We start from the raw sequence: 24812 nt of genomic DNA, 5'->3' as shown, positions 1-24812 counted from the left end.
GCACGAACCCCGCCACGCTAGGAAGTGGTTGACTCTGGCTGTCAAGAAGGTGGACGCTTCTAGTCCAAGCAGCATCACGGGGAATGGTTGTTGGTCAGGGAAGGTGCGTCCCGGGGCTGCACAGCCGTGTCAGCCTTTGTTTCCACTAGCAGCTTGAGACGTTGTACAGAGGCTCTGCATGATTCAAGGCAGCTTCAGGCGGCACTGTGGTGTCTCCTTAGTACGAGCGAATTCTACGGTCGATTTCATACACGGCGTATGCCAGGTACAGATTCCGCGAAGTTGAAGTCGTTGTAAGAGCTTTGCGGCGGAAACATATTTGTCGACCTGGAATAACAGGGTAATTACAATACTCAGCTTCTTCAGGGAACTTCTTGCTCCAGGAATTTATATCCCCAAGTAAAAATTCTCTGTCTTGGTCACTCCTTATTAAGAGATCAACCTCCGGAGACCGCTGGGCACTCCTACTTTTAGGAATGTGAAATGTTCAGCATAATAGGGGGATGCTATTTTCCCATGGGGAGGTTTATTGCACCTTAATGGTTCACTTTTATCGGGGGTGGCCTGGGTTCATCCTTAGCACTGCTCCCAGATGGGTCAGAAAGGTTGCGCTTACGGGACTTTACAACGGAACCCAGAATCTTCTTTAGTAAGGGTGGATAGGGCTAAGAGCCATTACCAACTTTGGTGACGATTGTGTCAGATGGACCTCTTTTGGGATCCAGGCGGGTAAGCCTTCCACAAGCGGGTCTCCCTTTCCACAATAAATTGGTTGCACATGAATGGTTCGCGGCCAAAATTACTACTGTCGGGAACTTTTAGAAACTGGTGTAAATGAGTCAGGTTTGGTAAGTTGTCCATCTTCTCGCTCGCACATGGGTGCTTTTTCAGTTCTGCCACAAATTTTTCTATAGGATTGCAGGTCAGAGCCGTTTTGGTGAGTGGCATCACAAGTGGTAAACATTGACTTTAATGGTCAATTGTCGTAGTGGGTTAGCGGTCAATTTTGCACAAATTTTGTCTGGAAGTAGTGCTTGGCGGATTTCTAAGATCCATATGTTTGGGAGAAGACGCAATATGTGTTGCTACCTGGGCTGTTGTAGGATGGCTTATGGAAACCTTAGAACTGGCGCACTGTTCGGCTTGCTTTTTCTGCAGATGTCTTAGCTGGGGAACTTGGGAAATGAGGGATTCACTTCTTAATGGATCTTCCAATACTGTTCGTGCACATATATTTCCCTCTTCTCAGCTCTGGATGCTCTGCTATCCTTGATTTTTGAGATTCGCATAGGGATGCCAGCCAGTCCCTCCTGCAGCAAACCAAGCTTCGGGATTCCACCGACATTTGTTTGCCTGCCAGTCTGTTTGCACCTTCATCATTTATTTCCTTATATAAATCGTAGACCTTCACGGTATTGGGTAAGGCTGGGTCGTGCATAGGTTGGGTTCTGGAGGGAGCTCGGCGGCTGTGCAAGGGCCTCCCCCTTCATTTCCTGCCCAAACACTCAACTTGGATTTGGTCAATATTTTTATTGATAAATGCACAAATCAGTTCTATTTTTTGTGCTAATAGGTTAATTCAGGAGTCTAGAGGACATTTCTCCAAAGGGACTGGATATCTTTGTTCTCACCGCATAAAAGAGTGATTCGGACTTGACACTAATATCAGGGATAAGTTTGGCTTTTAGTCTAGGTGAGCTATCTATTGGTAGAGAGGCAGTGGCTTCTTCCTTGCTTGACTTGTTTGGGTCGGTCTAGGGGTTTCACGGTATCAGGATCAGGGTCAGGATTTTAATCTTATTTTAACAATTATTCGTGAACGTCTGTGGATTCTGGGTAGTGGTTAGCCATAAAAGGGGCATCATGGGTCGTAAATAATTCTATGGATTTTCTTTCAGTGAACAGTCAACTCGCAGGGATAAATTTCTTCAGTCGCACTCCATGTTAAAATTTATTCAGACAAAGGTCCTTGGGTGGCTGAAGTACTCATATTGGGCTCTGGAAGCAATATAGATTTTGCAACTGGTCTTCTAGACGGACACACAGAAGAAAGTGACACGTATTACTGAGTTGTTTTGCTGGTACGGTCCCAGCGTAAGACAACAATTGAACTTTTGATGTCTCCATATCTCAGAGCGGTATTTGCCATAGAGTCTAGCGTGGGTGTTCCAATCGCGTCGTATAATATATATACAGCAGGTCGGTATAGAGAGGGGCTTTTTGGCACGAGATAATTCGATACAGATGGGTGATGTGGAGCGTCTTGCGAAATATAAGCTTCGCAAGGGATGAGTGAAGGATTCCCAGGTGCATTGTGGAGAAAGGGTCTTACACTATATTTTATAGGGGGATCTTATCATCTTGTAGGCTTCATTTAGGTGTCATGAGGCTTCATATCTTTTGATTTGTTGGTTCTCCACACTGATACAGACTCAAGTATTCGCAACCAAGAGAGGCCTCATTCTGGAGTGAGTTTATAATTGTTGACAAGTTAGGAGGTGTTTCCCTTTGGAAATTCATCAAGTTAGTAGTTCATAGCAAGTAGAAGGGTTAACATGGGCATTCTCTGGGACTCCATTTTTTGACTCTCTAGATAGATTTACGGGATGATTTTTAAAAGACACATATTCTGCTTTATACAGGTATAAGCTTCTAAAGCCAATGACAAGGTCATGTAATTGATGCAGAATTGCCATTCACTATATGTTCTGTGTAAATAATTAATTTCACGGCAGATCCGATATTTTTATATTTAAGGCACAGGTCGCAACCTTTAGTGTATGTATTAACGTTTCGGACCCTCCATCTGGAATATTTGTGGTTTAATTTCCCAATGGTGATTAGTTGGGTCAATCTTTGTCTGAGTAGGAAAATGACTATCTGTCTGTAAATCTTCGCCTTCTATTAAGCTTGGTATTTAATGAGACCAAATTGCTTTTGTCATGCACAAAGTAGATGGTTCCTCACAAACAGGGTAATTGGTCAATTTGCCAGAAAATTGCACCTATAGGGGCTTTTATTAATGATTAACAAGAAGGGTGGAGTTGATAGTTGTTTGTTGCTTTCAAATTTCCTAGTTTTTACTGACTGGGGCGGTTTATTCACGGGTTTAAGTCAGTTTCAGTAGTAAGACTTCCAGACTTTTCACTGTTATATATATCATCAGAGGTTTATTTTTTCAAACTGACTTCATTTTCAAACATCTCACACTCATGTGTGTTCGCTCGGGGCATGTTTTTTGGTACACTGTTCTGCTCACGTTTTGTTTTGCTGTGTCCGGACCCAATGATGTCGTCATGGGCTAAACAAATAACTTTTGCCGTCCTGCAGGCCCAGAATCACAGCGTGGCGAGCATATTAATATGGGGCCAATCTTCACAGACAAATTCAACCGTGGCCTTGAGCAATTTTGCTCAAAATTTGCTACGAAAAAAAGGAGAAGATCAAGCAAGCCGAGTCCCCAAGCACCCGCTCAATTTCAAGTGTGGGGGGAAATTTATTAGCCAGGGGACCAGGGCCATATTTGATTTTTGGATGGTAAGTTCTGGCTATTTACAAAGCAAAGAGGTACTCCTGGTTTATTTCAATATTAGTAGGCGCCGGCATTTCTCAACCACCTCAGACCAAAAGGATCTGTTTAATGTGGTTTTTGTAGTTATGTACGCGGCAGCAATTAGGATTTTAAGGTCATACTCTGCTGGGGTTAATCCTTTTTCGGGATTTGTATCATGGCTCGAGATTCCTTGTCAGTCCTTCTGGTTTGGTGATGTTGAGCAATCTAGGTCTAGGAGAAAGATACTTGGGCTGGACTACTCGTCAGGGAAGAGCTGAGGATGTGTTGGCTGGAGCGTACACATTGTAGTTCTTTCAAGATTAGGAAGTTGGCTGGGTTCTGGACAATACTTTTGGTGGGGCAACTTTCTATGCGCCCTATTTACCACATTTTATTCCTTCTATTAGTTGTACTACTATTTGGCTGTTAGGGTGTCTTTGTTTTGCTCACGCTGGCGGTCTCAGGATGGGTATTAACCAAAATAATAAAATGCAGTCCTACAGGATATTTCTTAAACGTAGTTCTTTATTAGTAGCTATACACTTGGCATGTTGCACGTAAATCGGCCAACCAGGATCAAACTGACCATGGCGGCACCTTAACCATTATGGGTGTCCTTAACCAATCATAGCACAGTATGATATGGCGGTAAATGCAATCCAATTATTAATTCAGTTATGTTTACACATATGAATATTACATCCCCTTCTTTTAAAACAAAAGAAAATGTTTACACTGTTCTCAGCGTTTTTTTGGGAAAACATGCTCTGCAAGTTTGAACTCAAGGTAGTAACCATTTATATTGCATACTACGACCAACTGAAATCAACAATTAGTCTGAAACAATGATCCAACATACTGTTTTACTTTTCAACAAAAAGGAATTCTACCAGACTCAGCTTTCGCACAGTAAGAAATAACAATCTTAACATCCTTATCGGGCAGACCTCCTCTTATTTCCTGAGAAGGTTTTTATCCCTTTGGGAATTCTGGCATTTGGGGTCACCCACAAGGACAGACCCGGACAACCATTTTGTTCTGGGAAATGCTTTAGTACCCGAAATTGGCAAATATACATAAAAGGCAAAGTTAGGGATCTCTAACTTAAGTGGACAGGTTGTGCGGGGTGCTGGTATGGTTTGTTATGACCGGTCCTGTAAAGGTTCGCATTCTTTCTGCTTAGTTGCCATCATATATGCTTCCATATGTGTACAACTACTGCCCATATGGGACTTCTGGTCAAGAATTTGTGCAATATAGTAAGGGAATAGAGTGGCTATTTGGCACGCCAGCCTTAGAGATTTGCTGCAGGATGTGGGGCAGAGATGGTGGTTTTTTATTGCAAGTTTCATCATTCCATTGAGTGTTGTCCCTCAGGCCTGAGTGTGTAAGTGATACTCATGGGTATATCCTCTGCGAGCGCTTAGCTCTGTCTTGCCTTGGCTGAGGTTCTGATAGCTGTGGCCAATCCTCCCTGTTGGAGACAGGTCAAACCGGATGATGCTCTTCAAAGGATCAGCATCCTTCTGCAAATAAAACTCAGACAGTGAAGACCTGAGACTGGCTTTCTGCTCTATGTTATGATGGGTGAATAAGAAAAACTGAACAGACCTCTGGGGCTGCAGTTGTTGAGCCATGTAGATACTGGTCTCGCTTTATAACAGGATGTTCATTTTACTATAAAACTTGCATTGATACTCAATAAGTTCTATTACAGTAATGTACAAAGAAGATAAGGTTCATAAGAGAGGCGTTATGCACACATCAAGTTATGTGGACGTGTGATAGACGTGGACCTTATACGTAGTGGGAGTATGTGGTTGGTAGGATTGGCCCTCTCTGTTTGAAGAGAACAGCTTATGGCAACATTCTTAATTAACAGTGCATTCATCTTCAGTGGAGGGTTTGATCCCCACTGATTTAGAGTTGTGGTGTCTGTGTGTTTCTGATGGGCCTCATGGTTTATTTCCCCTCTCTATCTGTGTGTACATGGACTGTATGGAGTGCAGGGGGACAGAGGGGAGGAGGGTCGGCCACTGTCAACAAACTTGGGACCGTGAGAAAGACGACATACTGTTTGTGATTTTGTGTTAAGCCACAGCTGTCAAAATTCACCAGCGGTAAGGGTGCTGTTTTGGGTAATATCAGACGGATTCAAGATCTTGTTAAACTATTGTAACACCAGCCTATCACAGACGTTTATAGAGCAGGTCTTAGCTGTGGGCTGTGTAGTTAAGGGTGTTACACTGTCAGTGGAAGAGGTGGAAACGTAACAGATTAAAGCTTTTGAATGGTTGCCATCGGTGAACCTGTCTGCCTGTCTGCTGCTCCCAGTGGTGTAAAGTACTTAAGTAGTACTTTCAAGTATTTTTTACTTAAGTCGCTTTTGGAGTTTTTGTACTTTACTTTACTATTTATATTTTGGACAACTTTTACTTTTACTTCACTACATTCCTAAAGAAAATTATGTAATTTTTACTCCATACATTTTCCCTCACACCCAAAAGTACTCGTTACATTTTGAATGCTTGCCAGGACAGGAAAATGGTCCAATTCACGCACTTATCAAGAGAACAACCCTGGTCATCCCTACTGTCTCTGATCTGGTGGACTCACTGAACACATGCTTCGTTTATAAATTATGTGTTGGAGCATGCCCCTGGCTATCTGTATATTGAAAAAAACAAGAAAATGGTGCCTTCTGGTTTGCTTAATATAAGTCATTTGAAATTATTTACACTTTTGATACTTAATTACTTAAGTATATTTTAGAAATTACATTTACTTTTGATACTTAAGTATATTTCAAATCAAATACTTTTAGACTTTTACTCAAGTAGTACTTTACTGGGTGATGTTCATTTTTACTTGAGTCATTTTCTATTAAGTTATCTTTCAAGTATGACAATTGGGTATTTTTCCCACTACTGGCTGCTCCAATGTGAAGTCTTGTACAGACCTCTCTCTCCTGGCAGCTGAGTGTCAGGAGGAGCGATTTCTCTGTCTTTTTCTTCTTTTCATCTTTTGTTGGAGAGAAAGAACAGCCTGTTGAGAATGGATTTCAGATTGTCCCTTAGACCAACTGGAGGAAGGAACGCGGTGTTAAGCCAGGGTACTGGTTCGCCTCACATATACATAGTAATTGTTTCAAGGAAAAGAGGATCAGGTTGTTGTTTGGTTTGGACGTTGGAAAGACTGGTTCACTTATGACGTTAATACGCTCTCATTCGGCTCTCTTCTTGATATTAGAGGCAGATAATGATGGACTTTAAATCTCAATAAGCTTTTATTTTGTATTTTATAGAGGAACATGAGAGTCCACATTTTTGTTGCATCTGTTTGTCGTTCTTTGTCCGCTGCTGGCTGTTGTTTTAGGAGTATTCAGGGTTCACTTCAAAACACAATCCACCACTCCCTTTCAAAGGTCAGGATAAAGTGGGCAATCTGATGGAAAATCTGGCATCCCCATGTTTTCCCCTAACAATGTTCATATCTGGTTTTACTGATGGGCCCCCTGCAGTTCTGTGTTGTGAGTGATGTTGTCTGTCTCCCTCCCCGGTAGTACCCTGTCCAGCTGTATCTGATGTTGTCTGTCCCCATAGAGATCTTAAAATGATTAGATATAGTGATTCTATATGTAATTCTATGGTTGTTTGTCTCCCTCTCTGCAGTACCCTGTCCAGCTGTATGCACGCGGTGGTGGCTCTGCTCTATCCCTTCTCCTGGCAGCACACCTTCATCCCCGTCCTGCCTGCCTCCATGGTGGACATCGTCTGCTGCCCAACACCNACTTTTTTGTTCCGGCACCTCCCGATTTACAAATGAAGCACTGATTCTCACCCAGAAAAATATGTATGTGCTTCAGTATGAGGAGCTGTTAGTCAACAGCTGTACTGATGCTCCTGCCAGGGCCTGTGTTTGTCCTGGSCTGAAATGGGCCCGTCTGAGATTGTGSACAGTGCTGCTGACACTGGGACTCTCCATCCTGCACCTGTGAGTCTGGCAGAGTAAGCCTCTCTATCCTGAGAGTTTCCTGGGAATCTGCATGGTCAGCCACAGACAGACCCAGGACAACCATTCCTGTTCTGACATGCTTATATAACCCCAAATGCAAWATATCACAAAGCAAAGTTAGGATCCTCTAAACTTAAGTGGACAGTTGTGCGGGTGCTGATATGGTTTTGTTATGACCTGGTCTGTAAAGGTCTGCCATTCCTTTCTGCTTTAGATTGCATCCCAAATATAACCCCTTTCCATATGTAGTACACTACTGCCCATATGGGCTCTGGTCAAAAGTTGTGCAATATATAAGGAATAGAGTGCCATTTGGCACGCACCCTTAGAGATTTGACTGGCAGATGTGGGCAGAGATGGTGTTTTTATTGCAAGTTCATCATTTCCCATGAGTGTTTCCCTCAGGACTGAGTGTGTAAGTGATACTCATGGTATCAGTCCTCTGCAGCGCTAGCTCTGTCTTGCCTGTGGCTGAGGTTCTGAGAGCTGTGCCCCATCCCTCCCTGTTGGAACAGGTCAAARCCCGGAGACTGGATCTCTTCAAAAGGATCAGCTCCTTCTGCAAATAAAACTCAGACAGTGAAACTGAGACTGCTTTCTGCTCTATGTTATGATGGGTGAATAAGAAACCTGAACAGACCATGGGGCTGCAGTTGTTGAGCCATGTAGATACTGGTCTCGCTTTACAGTGTTCATTAACTATAATAACTTGCCATTWTACTCATAGCTCTATTTACAGTAAACTGTACCAAAGCAAGATAAAGGTTCCATCAAGAAGAGGCTGTATGCACATCAATATTGACGTTGTGATAGAGCGTGGACACTTATACGTAGTGGGAGTACTGTGTGTTTGGTAGGATGTGCCCTCTGCTGTTGAAGAGAACAACTATGGACAACATTCCTTATTAACAGTGCATTCATCTTCAGTGGAGGGTTTGATCCCCACTGATTTAGAGTTGTGGTGTCTGTGTGTTTCTGATGGGCCTCATGGTTTATTTCCCCTCGCTATCTGTGTGTACATGGACTGTATGGAGTGCAGGGGGACAGAGGGGAGGAGGGTCGGCCACTGTCAACAAGCTTGGGACCGTGAGAAAGACGACATACTGTTTGTGATTTTGTGTTACAGCTGTCAAAATTCACCAGCGGTAAGGGTGCTGTTTTGGGTAATATCAGACGGATTCAAGATCTTGTTAAACTATTGTAACACACCCAACCCATCTCTGAGGGTGAGGGAGTGGACCTACTGTGTGTGTTGCCACAGTGGCAGTGCCTAGTGTAATCAGCCTGTCACAGATGTTTATAGAGCAGGTCTTAGCTGTGGGCTGTGTAGTTCAGGGTGTTACACTGTCAGTGGAAGAGGTGGAAACATAACAGATTAAAGCTTTTGAATGGTTGCCATTGGTGAACCTATCTGCCTGTCTGCTGTTCCCAGTGGTGTAAAGTACTTAAGTAAAAATACTTGAAGGTACTACTTAAGTCGTTTTTTCTGTACTTTACTATTTATATTTTGGACATCTTTTACTTCACTACATTCCTAAAGAAAATAATGTACTTTTTCCTCCATACATTTTCCCTGACACCCAAAAGTACTCATTACATTTTGAATGCTTAGCAGGATAGGAAAATGGTCCAATACACACACTTATCAAGAGAACAACCCTGGTCATCCCTACTGTCTCTGATCTGGTGGACTCACTGAACACATGCTTCGTTTATAAATGATGTGTTGGAGTGTGCCCCTGGCTATCCGTAAATAAAATGTAAAAACTAAAATGGTGCCTTCTGGTTTGCTTAATATAAGCAAATTTGAAACTATTTATACTTTTGATACTTAATTACTTAAGTATATTTAAAACCAAATACTTTTAGACTTTTACCCAAGTAGTATTTTCCAGGGTGACGTTCATTTTTACTTTAGTCATTTTCTATTAAGGCATCTTTACTTTTACCCAAGTATGACATTTGGGTATTTTTCCCGCTACTGGCTGCTCCAATGTGAAGTCTTGTACAGACCTCTCTCTCCTGGCAGCTGAGTGTCAGGAGGAGTGATTTCTTTCTGCTCTATCCTTTCCTGTCTTTTTCTTCTTTTCTTCTTTGTTGGAGAGAAAGAACAGCCTGTTGAGAATGGATTTCAGATTGTCCCTTAGACCAACTGGAGGAAGGAACGCGGTGTTAAGCCAGGGTACATAGCCGCACTGGTTCGCCTCACATATACAAAAGTAATTGTTTCAAGGAAAAGAGGATCAGGTTGTTGTTTGGTTTGGACGTTGGAAAGACTGGTTCACTTATGACGTTAAGCAATACGCTCTCATTTGGCTCTCTTCTTGATATTAGAGGCAGATAATGATGAACTTTAAACAAATCTCAATAAGCTTTTATTCTGTATTTTATAGAGGAACATGAGTCCACATTTTTGTTGCATCTGTTTGCCGTTCTTTGTCCGCTGCTGGCTGCTGTTTTAGGAGTGTTCAGAGTTTACTTCAAAACACAATCCACCACTCCCTTTCAAAGGTCAGGATAAAGTGTGCAATCTGATGGAAAATCTGGCATCCCCATGTTTTCCCCTGACAATATTCATATCTGGTTTTGCTGATGGGCCCCCTGCAGTTCTGTGTTGTGAGTGTAAAGGTGAGTGATGTTGTCTGTCTCCCTCCCCGGTAGTACCCTGTCTAGCTGTATCTGATGTTGACTGTCCCCATAGAGATCTTAAAATGATTAGATATAGTGATTCTATATGTAATTCTATGGATGTCTGTCTCCCTCTCTGCAGTACCCTGTCCAGCTGTATGCATGCGGTGGTGGCTCTGCTCTATCCCTTCTCCTGGCAGCACACCTTCATCCCCGTCCTGCCTGCCTCCATGGTGGACATCGTCTGCTGCCCAACACCCTTCCTGGTGGGGCTCCTGTCCAGCTCACTGCCCAAACTSAAAGACCTGCCTGTGGAAGAGGTTGGTACTTCATTTTCTCCATCTCTCTCTCTCTYGCTTTTCATCTTTGTCTCCCACTGTCTTGCTTTTCTTAGACCAGGTTTAATGTATTGGCTCTATTAATTTCCTCCTCATTCTGCGCCTCTGATTTTGTTAGCTTGAGGCTACAGATTAGAAGCTATTCCACTGTCACATTCCATCTCTCTGTTAGACACTGGGCTGGGGAGTGGCCTTCCTGTTACTGGTCAGCAGTAAAACGCCCACAACAACCTACAGTATATTACACAGTCAATTACCCTGCTTGTTTTCATTAAACATTTACCCAATGAGGGACTTATATTTCTGYAGAGAATTGCGTAGGTATGTTGATCCTCTTGGCTGATTGGTGCAGCCATGGGACAGATTCAGAAGCATCCGGATATACAGTAACTGGGACATCTCACGAGACAGCTATCATGGTGCTCCTCCCAACCTCCCTCAGAGACCCAGGACCACCCCTGGGTTCAGGATGAAACCACACTCTCATGATGACTGTCACAGGCATTCTTTAAAAGAATGCTGGACCTTCCAGTGATTCAGAGCAATTTTACCCTCAAACGTTTTTTTTAACGTTTATTCATTCAAGCACTCATACCAGAAATCGTTCTAAATCAGACTCATGTTAAAGTCACAGTCACACATTCAGCAATAGCATTGTGTTTTCGAAAGATCGGGTCAAACTTGAATTCTCTGAGCGCTGAGTGTAATATGACCCGTTTCCTCTGTTTTGCTGCCATGGACACTGTAGGCTCCCAGTATTGAGTATTAGAATTCAAGCCATGAGCTTCCTAGTATTGAGCTGTCAGAGTCCACACACGGTGTGAGGCCTGCTATAATTGCCTGTTCAGAGCTGTCCAGCAGTCTCGCTGTGGTCAAAGCCTGACAGGACGTTGACCTGCAGCAGTTTTGTCACCAATTACAGAGGGAGGAGGGAAAGAAGACGTGTCTGCTTCTCTGCTCTCCCAGCTGGACTGTTCTGTTCTGTTCTGCAGCATTCTTGGAACGGTGCACTGATTTGCCAAGGCAGAGTGGAAAGAGGTGGAAATCACTTGAATCGATCCTTGTTAAAGTAGCAACTTCTCCTCCAGCCTCAACGTGCTGTAGTGTGGCTGACCCTGACCTAAACCCCCCAGTGAATGTGGCCTTGGCAGTTGGCAGCTGCTGCAGCCTGCAGGGCCCATGCCAGGGCAGCCTCAGACCTCAGCTCTGGGGTCCTGGCCCCAGTAGGGAGGGAGAGAGGGAGGTTCTGGCTCTCAATAAAAGCCTGGCAGGAGAAGCCATCAGGCCTCTTAAAGCCCAGCTCTCTGCTATTAACACAGTTAGTCCGAGTCAGCAGCATCTGCCCTCAGCCCATGGTATGAGTGAAAAGACCATCTTACCCTGTCTGTCATATTTAACACAAGGCTTTTAATGGCCTGTCAACAGTATATGTTGTCTGTTTACATCTGTCTTGATGTTGCTGATCAACTCAATAAAAATTCCCCAAGTATGTTTTGCTGCTTTTAAAGATCTCGTTTTAACACTGGTATAACACTTCCAACTTCTGGAAGAGCTTGTCTTTCTCTTGATGGAGAGTTTGATTTATTTGTAGAGGGCATTGGTATTCACTTTAAGCCACTGTATGCACATGGAGGAAGCCTGGATTTGATTGAAGATTCCTAAATGTGATCGACCACCTTGATTCTGTCTTATGTAGCAACATTTTAAATGGTGTTTTTTACATTGGATAAAGTAGAGCCTCTGCGGTAGAAAATTGTATATCATACACTCCAGTTGTGGTACAATGGGAAAGTAATTCTGCTTGAAAGTCGATAAACTTGTATCCCCACTTTTGAGAAAATGGCCATTGAATGTTTTGGTACACCTACTGGAGAGCTCTCCTTTGTCTATACCCATTCAGCATTGTTCACACCCTCTCAAGCCTTAGCCACACCCTTCTATTTAAGGATTCACATGTAAGGCCATGTGCTAAACAGAGTGACTAGTTTAGTAAACAACCAAAGATTTCATGACTAAAAGTGATAAAAGTAGTAGCCTACACAAAAATAATTTACCTCCAGGTAAAAATACACTTTATCTAGTCCTTGGCCTATATCCTAATCTGACTTTGGTGCAGGTCATGTTGTTCTTCTGGTAAACACACACATGCGCAGGATACAAAAGGTGTAAACGGTACAGTGAAATGGTTACTTGCATAGTAGCAATATCAAAAACAGAAAGTGTCTAGATAAAAATATTTTAGAATTATTAGATGACACTTACGCGACACACTTGTCTAAATTGATGGGTCATGTGAAGGAAATGCTATAACCACCCCCCAGCCACATCTAGCTAAGTGGATGGGTCACTATTGTCTAGAAATACAATAGATGGCCGCAATCACCCCCAGACATACCTGGCTAGCTTGATGGGTCATGTAATCATCTGGTGAAGTGGAGTCCTTTGTTTAGACATGTAGCTATCTAGCTAAACAATGAACCGGAATAATCCCAACTCATACTACTACCAATACAAACATTCTCATAGCCTTAGTATGAATCTGCAGGTAGCTTAAGCTAACCAACAAGGTTCAATGTTCGCTAGCTAACATTAGGCTATAACTAGTAGTGCAAATGGTTTTGTGATTCAAATAATATTACTATACCTATCATACAAGTAACATTAGATAGCGAGCCCGCAAGCTAACTCTCGCTAGCTAGCGAACAGTATGCTTTAATTTGCAATGAAAACCAATTTCTGACAAAATTAGAAATGTATAATATCTGAAGATGTAGCTAGATTCTTACTTGTATACATGGATGAACGCTTCACGGCAGACTGGAACCGTTTAACTCTGTTTTGTTTGTAGGTACATATTGTTTGGCCAGTATTGTGTCAAGTCACTCCGGTTCACACGGTAAACTACTTTCGGCCTGTGCAGAAAGTAGCCCATCACTTTTTCCAACTGATCTGTTGATAGCTCCCGCTAAATTCAGGGCATCAATGTTGTTGAGAAAAGTAGCATAACTTTTGCAGTTCTCGATGGCTAACCTTATATCTTTCAAAAACGGTGAGGTAGAAAGGACTATCAACACATGCTGAACAGCTCAAGTTATAGACAGAAGCAAGCTACATGTCAGACCAATCCAAACTCATCTCTCAGCATGTCCAGCCCATCCATTATATCAGCCAATCATGGCTAGCAGGATGGCTCCCGTGGCTAAACCAACTAGGCTCGTAATTTAACAATTTTATTTGTATTTACAGATGGAATACAAGTTTGTTATTAAGGCACATGAAAGTTCACATGTTCCAGAAGGCATTTCTGCCCAAAAACAAATTTTGATAAACAATGAATGTTTATGTTCAAATGCCTCTCCTGTCAAGTAGTGACGTGCGACATACGCCTAGTTTCCTGAAATGACTCACAAATATGTGACTTGTTTGTTTCCTTTGCAGGCTTTGATGGTGGACCTGGGAACTGACCGCTTCCTCAGACAGGTTGGTCTCAATTCTCCAGTACCTCACCGTAACAAAGACCAGAACGTTTATTGTAATATAATATGGACTAATCTTTTGATATTCTTGTTTATTGTCGCTAATTAAATTGTTATGCGTGTGTATAGATGGATGATGAGGCCTCGCTGTTGCCACGGAAACTCCAGTCTGCTCTTGAGCTAYCTCTGGAGCAGAGGAATGACATCATCAATCAGGACTCTGACAGCGAGTCAGACGAAGGTGAACGAGGGACACATCGTAACTCTCTACTAAACCAGATGTTACGAGTGTAAATTAGGACAACAGAGCACTGGCCATGTTTCAACCCTGTGAACAAGAACATGTACAGCACATGTCTGGGAGCAATACACTGTCGGTGGAGTGATGAGAACTCCTGGAATGGGTGATTCACCTCACTGAATTGAAGGTTACTGGTGTTCAGAATGTAGTGTTTGTTTAATGTTACGTATGAATACACAATATCAGTCAAACATCAACTCTAAATAACTCTTGTGTCATTCCCACAAATGTTATAGGCTCTACTTGATTCTCAAGCACAATTCTCAAGCATAAAAAGAGATCCACTGTAGTTTATGTGTTGCTTCTTTCTAGATGTATTGAACATGTATTAAGTGTGTTTCAGTTTCAGCATCATAATACTAACCTATCCTGTTTCGTCTGTTTCTGTAGAGTGTAACTCCTTGAACAGCCTGGTGTCAGAGGCCTTCATCCGTTTCTTTCTGGAAACCATCGGCCACTACTCCCTGTTCCTCACCCAGAGCGAGCGAGGAGAACGCATTTTCCAGCGCGAGGCCTTCCGCAAGTCTGTGGCCTCCAAGAGCATCCGTCGCTTCCTGGGGGTCTTCATGGAGTCCCAAATGTTCGCGGGGTTCATCCAAGACCGGGAGCTGCGGAAATGCCGGGCCAAAGGTAGAGTAAACCCACAATGACCCTGTCAGTCCACCCTACACAACAGTCTGTAATGGTATGGTCCTGTCTACTTGTTAAGAGATAATAACATTAAGTGTGTCCTGTCCTCCTAAAATGGATTCATTGTAGTTCATCATAACACAAATAATATGTCAACTGTAATGATTGGTGGAAATGCTCTTTAGAGGTAGGCTCTGTCACCCCTCACTTTTCCGCCAAAGTTGTCCAAAATCCCTAAAGGGATCTTCTCAAACCTGTGCTGGTACGGCCCTCTCGTTGACAGTGGTTCTAGCTGGGTATTCAGTGCCATCTCCTGGCCACATAGTGAAGGGTATTTCACCCCATACCAAAACATGCTTTCTCTGTTATACTGCACTGTAACATACATTACCTCACAATAGAGTGCCTCGCAAAAGTATTCTTCCCCCTTGGTGTTTTTCCTATTTTGTTGCATTACAACCTGTAATTTAATTGGATTTCATGTAACGGACATACACAAAATAGTCCAAATTGGTGAAGTGAAATGAATAGAATAACTTTAAAAAGAAAACGGAAAAGTGATGCGTGCATATGTATTCTCCCCCTTTGCTACGAAACCCCTAAATAAGATCTGGTGTAACCAATTACCTTCAGAAGTCACATAATTAGTTACATAAAGTCCACCTGTGTGCAATCTAAGTGTCACATGATCTGAGTATATATACACCTGTTCTGAAAAGCCCCAGAGTCAGCAGCACCATGAAGACCAAGGAGCTCTCCAAACAGGTCAGGGATAAAGTTGTGGAGAAGTACAGATCAGGGTTGGGTTATAAAAAAAATATCTGAAACTTTGAACATCCCACGGAGCACCATTAAATCCATTATTAAAAAATGGAAAGAATATGGCACCACAACAAACCTGCCAAGAGAGGGCCGCCACCAAAATTCATGGACCAGGCAAAGAGGGCATTAATCAGAGAGGCAACAAAGAGAACAAAGTAAACCCTGAAGCAGCTGCAAAGCTCCACAGCAGAGATTGGAGCATCTGTCCATAGGACCACTTTAAGCCGTACACTCCACAGAGCTGGGCTTTACGGAAGAGTGGACAGAAAAAAGCCTTTGCTTAAAGAAAAAAATAAGCAAACACATTTGGTGTTTGCCAAAAGGCATCTGGGACACTCCCCAAACATATGGAAGAAGGTACTCTGGTCAGATGAGACTAAAATTGAGCTTTTTTGCCATCAAGGAAAACGCTATGTCTGGGGCAAACCCAACACCTCTCATCACCCCGAGAACACCACCCCCACAGTGAAGCGTGGTGGCAGCATCATGCTGTGGGGATGTTTTTCATCAGCAGGGACTGGGAAACTGATAAGAATTGAATAAATGATGGATGGTGCTAAATACAGGGAAATTCTTGAGGAAAACCTGTTTGTCTTCCAGAGATTTGAGACTGGGACGGAGGTTCACCTTCCAGCAGGACAATGAGCATACCTAAGCATACTGCTAAAGCAACACTCAAGTGGTTTAAGGAGAAACATTTAAATGTCTTTGAATGGCCTAGTCAAAGCCCAGACCTCAATCCAATTGAGAATCTGTGGTATGACTTAAAGATTGCTGTATGCCAGCGGAACCCATCCAACTTGAAGGAGATGGAGCAGTTTTGCCTTGAAGAATGGGCAAAAATCCCAGTGGCTAGATGTGCCAAGCTTATAGAGACATACCCCGAGAGACCTGCAGCTGTAATTGTTGCAAAAGGTGGCTCTACAAAGTATTGACTTTGGGGGGGTGAATAGTTATGCACGCTCAAGTTTTCTGTTTTTGTCTTATTTCTTGTATTACAAGAAAAAATATTTTGCGTCTTCAAAGTGGTAGGCATGTTGTGTAAATCAAATGATACAAACCCCCCAAAAATCTATTTTAATTCCAGGTTGTAAGGCAACAAAATAGGAAAAATGCCAAAGGGGTGAATACTTTCGCAAGCCACTGTATAACATTAATGTAAAATAGTTAATAATTAACAGTGGTGGAATAAGTACCCAAAAGTCATACTTGAGTAAGATTATAGATACCTTAATAGAAAGTTACTCAAGTAAAAGTCACCCAGTAAAATACTACTTGAGTAAAAGTATTTGGTTCTAAATATACTTAAGTATCAAGTAAATGTAGTTGCTAAAATATACCGTATCAAAAGTATAAATCATTTGAAATTCCTTCTATTAAGCATTTTCTTATTTTTAAAATGTGTGGATAGCCCTGGGCACACTCCAACACTCAGACATCATTTACAAAAGATGAATTTGTGTTTAGTGAGTCCAGATCAGAGGCAGTAGAGATGACCATGATTTGACCATGTTCCTGTCCTGCTGCTATGCATTCAAAATGTAACAAGTACTTTTGGATGTCAGGTCAAATGTATGGAGTAAACAGTACATTATTTTCTTCAGGAATGTAGTAAAGTAAAAGTAGTCAAAAATGGAAATAGTAAAGTACAGATACCACAAAAAAATACTTAAGTAAAAATACTTTACAGTACTACTTAAGTACTTTACACCACTCATAATTACCTCATGTTATTCTGCCATTTTGTTGTGTTTCTGTCAGGACTCTTTGAGCAGAGGGTGGAGCAGTACCTGGAAGAGCTACCAGACACAGAGCAGAGTGGAGTGAACAAGTTCCTCAAAGGGCTAGGTGAGTTCTCAAATAAATTAGAATCTGCACTTAAAACAAATATATTCCCTCAACAGACCTTACCTGTCCACTTTACCGCTGGGACAAATTGTAACCTGACTTAAAATGTAGGATGACACAAAGTTTTGTTCTAAAAGAAGCCTATTCACATTTGGCCATGATGTAGTAATGAGCACCATGTTGTCCAGGGTTCCCCAACTGGTGGAATTTGAAATAGATTTTTTATTGTTGGACATAAAAGACTGTAAAAACACCAGTAAATCAGCTACAAGTGATTTTAATTTTGGAAATACATTCCAAACTATTCCCATGCACTATAAAGATATATATGTTATCGTATACAAATATAAACAAGGTTCAAAATTATTATGTTTTAGTCAAATATTATATATGTTTGGGCTTTTTGCGGTCAATCTGCAGTCTACAATTTATTTGTAATTATGTTCCGGCCACCTAATCATCCGCTCAAGAAAAAATCAGCCGCGGCTGAATGTAGTTGATGATCCCTGATGTAGTCTAAAACTGGGATTCCATCCGAGGCACTATATCATTTCCCTGACAATCACGGAGATCACACTCACAGTAAACACTGCAGATATCGGCTCAATTGGAAAATTTTATTGAAGTGTGTTAAAAAAAAAAATACGTGACGTGAATAGTTCTTACTTGCATTTTGTTTGTGTCTTTTAGGAAGTAAAATGAAGTTTCTTCACAAAAAGAACTGAGGAAACCTGCTACTTAATAACCAAATACCGGAGCATGAAAGCTTGTTCTACTGCAAACAGAAGATCTGATACACCCAAAACCCTGTATTTTATTGACTTGTTTGTCTTTCAAAAACATCAATGAAATGTCAATATGTTGTACATATTTCACTGTAAACTGGCTGTGATACCCTCCAATGTAGCTTGATTGTTAGGTGTCTGGTACCTTTAATTGTGAGGTTAGTTACAGTAGGACGGTACAGAGTGAATGTGCCTTTGTTTCTGAGTAACCACTGACATTAAAGCATACTTGAGAAGAACATGATCAGACTGAGTGAGTGAATGCATGCTGATGTATGGTGGATGTACAGTTACTATGTTTTGTAGTGTAGATCATCATTGTCCTGTCTATTTGCTGAATGAGAGCTGTAAATTCCACACCTGGTTGGGAGGATTTGTACATGCATTAACACATGAAGAAAATGATTGTAAATGTTTAAAACATGCATTGCTTTGTAAAATTCAGTAATTAAACACAAAAGACTTCAAACGATTGGATTCTTTTAACTTTTTTTATGTGTTACTGTTCAGAAGAAGCAGAACTTCATCAGCACTTACAGGAAGCGCAGTCTGTGAACAAGGTCATTGTTCCTCTTTAGGTGGAACCCAGGTGGCTCTGTACAGACAGGGAGGTTGGATCACACATTATAAAGAAGTCAAACACTCAAAACAGATTTGAGTGCTGCAAGATGACAGTAAGCTTCCAAGTCAGCAGAGCTGATAAAAGCATGGCAGTGACAGCCACTGGAGTGATGTGTGAGGACATAATTAGGTTACTGGCAGCATGTGGTAGCTATGTGTGCCTTTTGGGATTCCACCCCACCAACTACACAGTTGGGTGCTGTGGGGGACTTGTCATTGAGTTGTCAGACATGACGTCTAGTGATTTTATACGTTTTGGCAATGAATGGAACAACAATCTGGAACTGAATAATGTGTTTAACTTGTCGATTTCGGGTGTCTATAAATGTATTGCTGGGTCATACTTATGAGAGTAATATTATATTAGTCAATACTAGCCCAGAACATGTGTACAGAGAATAACGCTGTCACTAGTGTATTCCCTGGGAATACGCTGACGGTACAGGAAGCCGTCAGTGAATTAACATATTTACATTACATTATAAGTCATTTAGCAGACCTCTTATTCACAGAAGCGATCTTACCCCAAATTGTATGCATTCACCTTATATATCCAAGTGAACAACCACTTGACAGATAGTGCATCTAACTCTTTTAAGGCGGCCGCGGTTAGAAGGATTACTTTCCTCATCCTAGTATTCCATTTAAAGAGTGGTTATCAGTGGCTCCGGATCAAGTGTGATCTTGACATCCGCTGACCTGCCTCGGAGGAGTTTGTCCACCATTTGGGTGACTCTTCAGAGCATGGCGAACAGTTTGACTTGGGCTGAGCGGGAACGTACTTCCTCAGAGGTAGGGAGGCGAAGGCAGGCCCATAGGTGGCCATGAACGCAGTGACCTTGTGGTTGTAGGGCCTGATCAGAGCTGAAGACGTACGAGCGATTGCGTTCCTCCTCACAGCTCCGTAGGCAAGCACCATAGTCTTGTAGCGGATCAGCGAGCTTAACTGGAAGCAGTGGAGGAGAGCGGCAGGAGTGGGGATCGCGGAGAGAACTTGGGAAGTTGAACACCAGACGGGCTGCGCGTTCTGGATGATGTTAGGGTTATTTTAATGCACAGCAGGGAGCCCAGCCAACACGAGTGCAGTAATCCAAACGGGATGGAACAAGGCCGGATTAGGGACCTGCGCCCGCTCCTGCTGAGGCAAGGTCGTACTCGCAATGTTGAGAGCATACCTACAGAACGCGAATCACCCGCCTTGATGTTAGTTATGAGAACGACGAGGTGTTGTCACAGATCACTGCCAAGTTCTTAGACTTCTGGGAGGAGGACACAATGTTTGTCAACCGATGCTAATATGAACGGCAGTCCTTTTCCCGGAGGAAGAGCAGCTCCGTCTTGCCGAGGTTCAGCTGAGTGGTCGATCCGCTCATCCACACTAGTATGTCTCCAACGATGCAGAGATTGCGATTCACCACCTGTTATCAGAGGGAAAGCGGAGCAAGATTAATTGTGGATGTCTCTGCATAGCAATGATAGAGAACCAATGTGAGATATGACAGAGCCCAAGTGACTTGGTCTATAGCGAGAATAAGGAGAGCCTAGAACAGAGCCCTGGGGACACCAGTGGTGCCTGAAGCACTGTGGTTGCGGAGACAGATTCTCGCCACGCCACCTGTAGGAGCGACCTGTCAGGTAGGACGCATCCAAGCGTGGCCGCGCGAGAATGCCCAGCTCGGAGAGGGAAGGAGGATATGATGGTTCACAGTATCAAAAGGCATGCCAATCTAGTTAGAAGATGAGAGCAGGGAGAAGAGTTAGCTTTTAGCAGTGCGAGCGCGCTCCGTGACACAGAGAAGGAGCAGTCTCAGTTGATGACTAGTCTTGAAACCTGACTGGATTTGGATCAAGAAGGTCATTCTGAGAGAGATAGCAGGAGAGCTGGCAAGGCGGCACGTTCAAGAGTTTGAGAGAAAAGAAAGAAGATCTGGTCTGTAGTTGTTGACATCGAGGGATCGAGTGTAGGTTTTTTCAGAAGGGGCTGCAACGTCTCGCTCTCTTGAAGACGGAAGGGACGTAGCCAGCGGTCAAGGATGAGTTGATGAGCGAGGTGAGGTAAGGGAGAAGGTCTCCGGAAATGGATAAGATAAGAATAAGATCATGTTTATGTTCTAGCTCTATCTGTCGAAGACAACCGAGGAACGGAGGGTGTAAGGATGAGATTATAGTCTCAGGACTAACAGGTTAGGTATACAGTGCATACAGAAAGTATTCAGACCCCTCGACTTTTTCCACATTTTGTTATGTTAAAGCCTTTTAAAATGTGTCAAATTATTATTTCCTCATCAATCTACACACAATACCCCATATGACAAAGCAAAAAAAAGTTTTAGAAAAAAAAAACTGAAATTTTGCCTTATTTACATAAGTATTCAGACCCTTTGCTATGGGACTTGAAATTGAGCCTCAGGTGCGTCTTGTTTCCATTGATCATCCTTGAGATGTTTCTACAACTTTATTGGAGTCCACTTGTGGTACATTCAATTGATTGGACATGATTTAGAAAGGCACAACACACCTGTCTATGTAAGGTCCCAAAGTTGACAGTGCATGTCAGAGCAAAATTAAGCCATGAGGCTGAAGGAATTGTCCGTAGAGCTCCGATACAGGATTGTCTTGAGGCACAGATCTGGGGAAGGGTACCAAAACATTTCTGCAGGTTTGAAGGTTCCCAAGAACACAGTGGCCTCCATCCCTCTTAAATAGAAGTAGTTTGGAACCACCAAGACTCTTCCTAGAGCTGGCTGCCTGCCAAACTGAGCAATCGGGGAAAAGGGCCTTGATCAGAGCGGTGACCAAGAACCCGATGGTCACTCTGAAAGAGCTCCAGAGTTCCTCTGTGTAGATGGGAGAACCTTCCAGAAGGACAACCATCTCTGCAGCACTCCACCATGCAGGCCTTTATGGTAGAGTGGCCAGATGGAAGCCACTTCTCAGTAAAAGGCACATGACAGCCCGCTTGGAGTTTGCCAAAAGGCACCTAAAGGACTCAGACCATGAGAAACAAGATTCTTTGGTCTAATGAAACCAAGATTGAACTCTTTGGTCTGAATGCCAAGCGTCATGTCTGGAGGAAACCTGGCACCATCCATACGGTGAAACATGGTGGTGGCAGCATCATGCTGTGGGGATGTTTTTCAGCGGCAGGGACATGGAGACTAGTCAGGATCGAGGCAAAGATGAACGGAGCAAAGTACAAAGATATCCGATCCAAGATGGCGTAGCAGTCAGACGTCTTTGTCCTCGTCTTGACCCATGTATATATATTTTTATATACAGTATTTTTTCTTCGCATATCTTTTTATATATATTTTTTAAACCTCAACTTCAGAATACTCTCCTGCAACCCGCCTCACCCAATGTGGTGTGGATCTGCTTTTGTCTAAAGTATTTTTCTTTACTTTTGAACCGGAACCCCAACAGGAGCTAGCCAGCTAACTAGCTACTAGCTAGTAGTCAGCTATCCACTGCTAGCGGTCATCAGCTAACCTTTTAGCTCGGAAGAGATCCATCGGCCAATTTATTGGGCCACTATACCTATTTTGCCAATTGGACTGGACCCCTTTACTACACGGAACCCTACTAATCCATCACGACTGGTCTGCCGACGTAACCGCACGAGGAATCTCAACACGAGGAGGCTATAACAGACTTCTTCCGTCGCGATGTCCCTCTAAGGCCCTTCTGCTAGCTTGCTATCCCCGGCCTGCTAACTGTCTGAATCGCCGTATCTCTAGCCAGCCTAACTACTCACTGGACCCCTATGATCACTCGGCTACGCATGCCTCTCCCTAATGTCAATATGCCTTGTCCATTGCTGTTCTGGTTAGTGAGTATTGTCTTATTTCACTGTAGAGCCTCTAGCCCTGCTCAATATGCCTTAGCTAACCCTTTAGGTCCACCTCCCACACATGCGGTGACATCACCTGGTTTAAATGATGTTTCTAGAGAAAATATCTCTCTCATCACTCAATGCCTAGGTTTACCTCCACTGTATTCACATCCTACCATACATTTGTCTGTACATTATGCCTTGAATCTATTCTATCGCGCCCAGAAACCTGGTCCTTTTACTCTCTTTTCCGAACGTACTAGACAACCAGTTCTTATAGCCCTTAGCCATACCCTTATCCTACTCCTCCTCTGTACCTCTGGTGATGTAGAGGTTAATCCAGACCATGCAGTGCCTAGCTTCACTCCTATTCCCCAGGTGCTCTCATTTGTTGACTTCTGTAACCGTAAAAGCCTTGGTTTCATGCATGTTAACATTAGAAGCCTCCTCCCTATGTTTGTTTTATTCAATGCTTTAGCACACTCTGCCAACCCGGATGTCCTATCCGTGTCTGAATCCTGACTTAGCAAGACCACCAAAAACCCTGAAATGTCCATCCCTAACTATAACATTTCCCGACAAGATAGAACTGCCAAAGGGGGCGGAGTTGCAATCTACTGCAGAGATAGCCTGCAGAGTTCTGTCTTACTATCCAGGTCTGTACCCAAACAATTCGAGATTCTACTTTTTATCCACCTTTCCAGAAACAAGTCTCTCACCGTTGCCGCGTGCTATAGACCACTCTCTGCCCCGAGCTGTGCCCTGGACACCATATGTGAATTGATTGCCCCCCATCTATCTTCAGAGCTCGTGCTGCTAGGTGACCTAAACTGGCACATGCTTAACACCCCGGCCATCCTACAATCTAAGCTTGATGCCCTCAATCTCTCACAAATTATCAATGAACCTACCAGGTACAACCCCCAAATCCGTAAACACGGGCACCCTCATATATATCTTCCGAACCAACTTGCCCTCCAAATACATCTCTGCTTTCTTCAACCAAGATCTCAGCGATCACTGCCTCATTGCCTGCATCTGTAATGGGTCTGCGGTCAAATGACCACCCCCATCACTGTCAAACGCTCCCTAAAACACTTCAGCGAGCAGGCCTTTCTAATCGACCTGGCCCGGGTATCCTGGAAGGATATTGACCTCATCCCGTCAATAGAGGATGCCGGGTTATTCTTTAAAAGTGCCTCCCTCACCATCTTAAATAAGCATGCCACATTCAAAAAATATAGAACCAGAAACATATATAGCCCTTGGTTCACTCCAGACCTGACTGCCCTTGACCAGCACAAAAACATGTGGCGTACTGCATTAGCATCGAATAGCCCCCGTGATATGCAACTTTTCAGGGAAGTTAGGAACCAATATACACAGGCAGTTAGGAAAGCTAAGGCTAGCTTTTTCTAACAGAAATTTGCATCCTGTAGCACAAACTCAAAAAAGTTCTGGGACACTGTAAAGTCCATGGAGAATAAGTGCACCTCCTCCCAGCTGCCCCCTGCACTGAGGCTAGGAAACACTGTCACAACCGATAAATCCACTATAATTAAGAATTTCAATAAGCATTTTTCTACGGCTGGCCATGCTTTCCACCTGGCTACCCCTACCCCGGTCAACAGCCCTGCACCCCCACAGCTACTCACCCAGCCTCCCCATTTCTCCTTCACCCATATCCAGATAGCTGATGTTCTGAAAGAGCTGCAAAATCTGGACCCCTACAAATCAGCCGGGCTAGACAATCTGGACCCTCTCTTTCTAAATGTTTTTGTTTCAACCCCTATTACTAGCTTGTTCACCCTCTCTTTCGTATCGTCTGAGATTCCCAAAGATTGGAAAGCTGCCGCGGTCATCCCCCTCTTCAAAGGGGGTGACACCCTAGACCCAAACTGCTACAGACCTATATCTATCCTACCCTGTCTTAATAAGTTCTTTGAAAGCCAAGTTAACAAACA

General features: G+C 43.1%; 1 protein-coding gene across 1 annotated transcript in view; it reads left to right on the top strand.

Moving 5' to 3' along the window:
• The window catches only part of dennd2b (DENN domain containing 2B), a 105262-nt gene extending 86395 nt beyond the window's left edge, over positions 1–18867 (top strand). The window contains exons 15-20 of the mRNA XM_070445480.1: positions 10338–10515; positions 13972–14013; positions 14139–14250; positions 14701–14940; positions 17524–17610; positions 18301–18867. Coding sequence (XP_070301581.1) covers positions 10338–10515; positions 13972–14013; positions 14139–14250; positions 14701–14940; positions 17524–17610; positions 18301–18335 — 694 coding nt within the window. The 3' untranslated portion in view covers positions 18336–18867. The remainder of the gene's footprint in view (positions 1–10337; positions 10516–13971; positions 14014–14138; positions 14251–14700; positions 14941–17523; positions 17611–18300) is intronic.
• Positions 18868–24812: the final 5945 nt, after the last annotated feature.

This window comes from Salvelinus sp. IW2-2015, linkage group LG10, assembly GCF_002910315.2.
Source record: "Salvelinus sp. IW2-2015 linkage group LG10, ASM291031v2, whole genome shotgun sequence".
NCBI classification, from domain to species: Eukaryota; Metazoa; Chordata; class Actinopteri; order Salmoniformes; family Salmonidae; genus Salvelinus; species Salvelinus sp. IW2-2015.
This window is presented reverse-complemented; position numbering and strand designations above follow the sequence as displayed.